Here is a 4,814-nt window from a genome sequence, read left to right on the forward strand (position 1 = left end):
TCTCAAAAACCAAGAGACACACTCAAAAGTCCTATTCCTTTTAGATTTCTATTTTGTTTAAGAAACTTATCAATATCAATCTCAATCCCATATAATATATTATTTTTTTATGTAGATGATTTTGGATATCACCAATCCAACAAGTATACCTTCTTACGTTTGGTGACATAGCACATAAGCTTTTCAGGTCCCCTAGCTTTGCCGTTGAGCTGTATTTTGTAGCCCACGCCCTACTTTTTTAGGGCCGGGCCGAGCTGGCCAGCACAGGCCGCCGGTCCCATTGCCAGCCTAATTTTAGATCAGCTGTAGATAATGATCAACCAAAATCGCAATACTATACAATCTAGGATTTGATTGTGTGTTTGGCAAGTTCTAAGAATAAAATGCGAGGGGGCTCAGAGAGACTCATTTATGTTTATCCAAAAGCAAATCACAAGGCCAATATAGTGGCTAGGCATGGTGCTTTCTTCTCTACTTTTCTTGTAAATGTCATAACCTGGCTGCTTCATAGTAGATATGTATATTTTGCTTATTAATGAATTAACACAACGTTAGAGTTCGAGAGAGAGATATATATTACAGTAGGACGAGAAGACAAACAAAATCGTTACTGAATTGGAATGAGCTAATGATTGTTTGGAGGGGTTGGGAAATAAATCACGATGGGGGCCCCAACATTTACCAAATGATAGGTAACCAATGGCCATTCTTATTATCGGTGGAGCACTACCTACATTGCACAATTATCACGATATGGTTATCTGTCCTTTAGTGGGAAAAGAAAAAGTAGAGGATTTAAATCACGGTTTTAAGACCCAGTGAGTTGGATTGGGAATCGTAGATCCGGGTCAAATTTGATGGGTGTCTCATCCAGGTCCCTAACCCAATTCTCTGACTTTATCTTTATTGTTTTTTAACTGATGTTCTACCAGTTAGGCTGATCCAGATTGTCCATCCAGTGGTTGGGTCATCCAAAACCCAATTCTGGGGGATTTGAAACACCACTTCAAATCAAGCATAATGACCAACAATGATTACAATATTTCTGATCCGACTCAGAATCACCTAATTCGGATCATGAGCACTAAGTGGGTGATTTCGGTTTGAGGAACCACAAAATCCCCTTATTCCCCTAGTTTTGAATTTAAAAAAAAAAAATTCTTTTGTACTCCAGATCAGGTGAATTGGAATTGGAGCCCTTGCAACCTGATTCTGGTTTTAAAATCACTAATTAACAAAAAACAAAATCAACAATTTAATTTCAAAAATAAAAAAATAAGTTAGGAATAAACAACCTAGAAAAATTGGCCATGTCTCAATGACCCTCAGCTTCAATCCAACTACAACCCGAGGGTTTCATTAACGCTCGACTCTCCATCCTTCTCCTCACACTAGCTGCATCATCCCATCTTCCAACTCTCACATATATGTTTGATAGTGTTATGTAGTTTCCGGGATTCTCCGGCTCTAACACAAAGAGCCTCTCTGCCGCTATACGTCCAAAGTGCACATTTTGATGAACCCTACATGCTGCAAGCATGGCCCCCCATATGCTAGCATCGGGCTCAAATGGCATGGCGTCTATGAAACTCATGGCTTCTTCAAGCCGACCAGCTCGCCCTAGCATGTCGACCATGCATGAGTATTGCTCCATCATGGGTATAAGCCCATGGTGATGGACCATGCTATGGAAATATCGCCAACCATCGTCCATGAGCCCTGAATGGCTACAAGCTGCTAAAATTGAAGTGAACGTAGTGTGGTTTGGCTTGAGTCCTGACCCCTTCATCTGATTAAAGAGATCGAGTGCACATTGGCCATGGCCATGCATCCCGTATGCTCCAATCATGGCATTCCATGACACAATATCTCTCTCAGACATGTTCTCAAATACTGTATAAGAATCCCTCACTTGTCCATTTCTAGCATACATATCAATCAAAGCATTCCAAACTATAGTGGCTGAATCGACATTGGGGCTTTTAAGGACATGGGTATGGATCTGTTTTCCAAGTTTTAATGCAGAGAGGCTCGAACAAGCTGGTAAGACTGTGGCTATTGTGACATGATCATGTTGAACCCTTTGCAATTGCATATCAGCAAAGAGCCTCAGTGCTGAGCCGGCTTGTCCACAATGCACAAGGCCCATGATCATGGCATTCCACGAGACTACATCCCCTTTGTCCATGAATTCAAACACATGCCATGCATCTTCGACCATACCATACATACCATATATGGTCATTAGAGCACCTCCAGCAGAATCATAGAATTTGAATGCATCGATTCTTTTTAAACCATAAGCATGGATTTCCTGCCCACTTCCCAAAGCTCCTATATGCCTGCAACAAGAAAGAACACAAGAAAGAATATCAGCATCTGGTGCCACACTGGCCCCCATCATCTCTCTAAAATGCATCAATCCCTCCCTATATCTGCCACCTCTCGAGAAGCCCAATATCAAGCTAGTCCAAGAAATATGATTAGGCTTCAACTCTAAAGAAGTTCTCAAGCAATTGAACATTTTCAAGGCCTCTTCACAAAGTGCAACCTTCGAATAACCAGCAATCATGGTATTCCATGTGACTAAATCCCCATCCAGTCCCTTAGACCTCATATCATTAAACACTTCCAAACCCAAATCAAGCTGCCCATTATTCACATACCCTGCAAGCATAGAATTCCAAGAAATCAAATCTCTCTCACCCATCTCATCAAACACTTGCCTCGCCACACTCAGTTCCCCACACTTTGCATACATCTCTATTAATGCATTTGCTACCTGCAAATTATCTCTCAAATCGCATTCTTTCACACGATTATGCAGACGAACCCCCTCATTTAGGTCCCTTAAATGCGCACAAGCCCTCAAAACCTTGGGGAAGACATAACCATCAGGCTCAACTCCCTCTTCAATCATCTGATAATATAATTGCAAGCATTCTCGGTACATGAACTTCTGTGAATAAAACTCAATGATCGAAGTCCATGCAAAGACATTCCTTTGGGGCATTTGATTGAACAATTGGAGAGCCGGCACAATTTCAGAGCAGCGAACATACACATGCACCAACTTGGTGCACAAATATGAGTCACAAAAGCCATGGACTATGGTTAATTGGTGAATTTGCTTTCCTTGTTGGAGGGCTCGACAATTTGAGCACTTTTGGAGAAGGTGGGTCAAGTGGGCTAGTGTGGGTCGAGCTGAGAGGCTTGTTTGGTTCAGTGGGTAGTCAGGTTTTGGAGGATTTGAGGTGGGTTTGGTCTTCTCCGAAGCTGTAAACACTCTGAAAGTTGATCTCTTTCTCATGTGAAGAGGAGGGTGGGAATCCTTGGAAGTAACGGTACCATTTTTGGATTTTAAATTTGGAGGGGAATGGATGGTTTATTTGCTGAAGCATGGGACCAAATAATTCCTTCCGAGGACCAATTTCAAATTATTTCCATGCCTACTTTGTAGGCTGGTGTTAAAAAAACATAACATCTGATTATTGAGTATTGGATAGAGACTTTTCAATTTTTGAATAGTTAGGAACTCAAAATTTAAATTTTTTCTTTATCTAGAGAGACTAATTTAGTGATTCTATTGTGGATCCCAAAATTTCATGGGAAAAATTCTTTTGAATAGTTGTTTCACCTGAGGGAACAAATGCACAATATGCTCCCGTTGGGCATAATAGTATATGAGGATTGTTTAGTTCTGATAAGAAATATATTAAAATGGTCGAAGTCCTTGGAACAATAAGTCAATGAGGTGGTTAATTAAAAAAAAAATTAACATTACAGAGGTTACTTTTTAAAAATCCTTTCTTGTCTGTACCTTCTTAAGTATTTTATTAAAATGCCCAAATGACAATTATTATGAGTTTGTAACTCTTAACGATCATGGATTTATGTAATCTGACCAGCTAATGTTATTTTAATAACTGAATGACCTGAATACTCTTGCTTGTTCTTGTTGAAAACTTGGAACATATTTTTGTTAAAAAGTCTTCTTATGGGTTTGGAACCAGAAAAAGTAGGGGCAATTTGATAATTCATCCTCACTTAGGTTTTTCGTGGCAAAAGGGATACATATATATGTTTGTTCCAGGTTCCATATCAAAAATGCTATTTTAATAAAAACTTGTTTCGGATTTGAAATCTTGAACAAGTAGGATATTTAAATCATTTGGCTTGAAAAACTTAAGCAGGGTTTAATTTGGACACTTTCAATGAAATGGCTGAGGGACCCAAGTGATATGATATTTAAATGTAACCACTTTATTAGCAATTTAGTTGATTTAAACATATTTTTTTTATGTTGTATGACCATTTTGTTGATATTTTCCATTGATTTGTGGTGCTTTCTAATGCATAAGTGAAGAAAAATGATGTATGAAATGCATGTGTTTAAAACTTTTTTGTTTAAAACTAGAAATTATGTGTATGTGATGGCAATTTGCGGGTGTGGTTCTATTTTTTAAATTCTTTAGTTAAGAAAAGTAAAGCTTCGAAAAAGATTGGGCACTTCGATCGATGGTTTGGCTCAAGTCTTCATAATCATGCCTTGTGTTCGATGTATGCCGCTTTGGAGTGTATGGAGGAAAAAGCAGCATATCGATGAATGATTTTAGGTGGTTGTCTAAAGAGCTCTCTTTCTCTCCCTCTCTCACACTCCCTCTGATCACTTGAACACCTTTCCCACTGCATAATCCCTTTTTGGAATGGCAAGATTTGAGCAAGATGGAACTCCCAACACTGAATCTGAAGTTTGAATCCCTTACTACAAGGGTAAGATATATAGAAAGAGATAAAGGAGGGAACACCTAGAA

General features: G+C 39.1%; 1 protein-coding gene across 1 annotated transcript; it reads right to left on the reverse strand.

Annotated features, from left to right (window-relative positions):
• Window positions 1–1,210: 1,210 nt before the first annotated feature.
• LOC18425065 (pentatricopeptide repeat-containing protein At3g20730) lies at window positions 1,211–3,662 on the reverse strand. Its single transcript, XM_011630938.3, has one exon. It carries the CDS (start codon window positions 3,308–3,310, stop codon window positions 1,316–1,318), a length of 1,995 nt encoding a protein of 664 aa, XP_011629240.3. The 5' UTR covers window positions 3,311–3,662; the 3' UTR covers window positions 1,211–1,315.
• Between the last annotated feature and the right edge of the window lie 1,152 nt (window positions 3,663–4,814).

This window comes from Amborella trichopoda, chromosome 4 (assembly GCF_054954075.1).
Source record: "Amborella trichopoda isolate Santa Cruz 75 chromosome 4, AtrichopodaSantaCruz75HAP2 v2.0, whole genome shotgun sequence".
In the NCBI taxonomy this organism is placed as follows: Eukaryota; Viridiplantae; Streptophyta; class Magnoliopsida; order Amborellales; family Amborellaceae; genus Amborella; species Amborella trichopoda.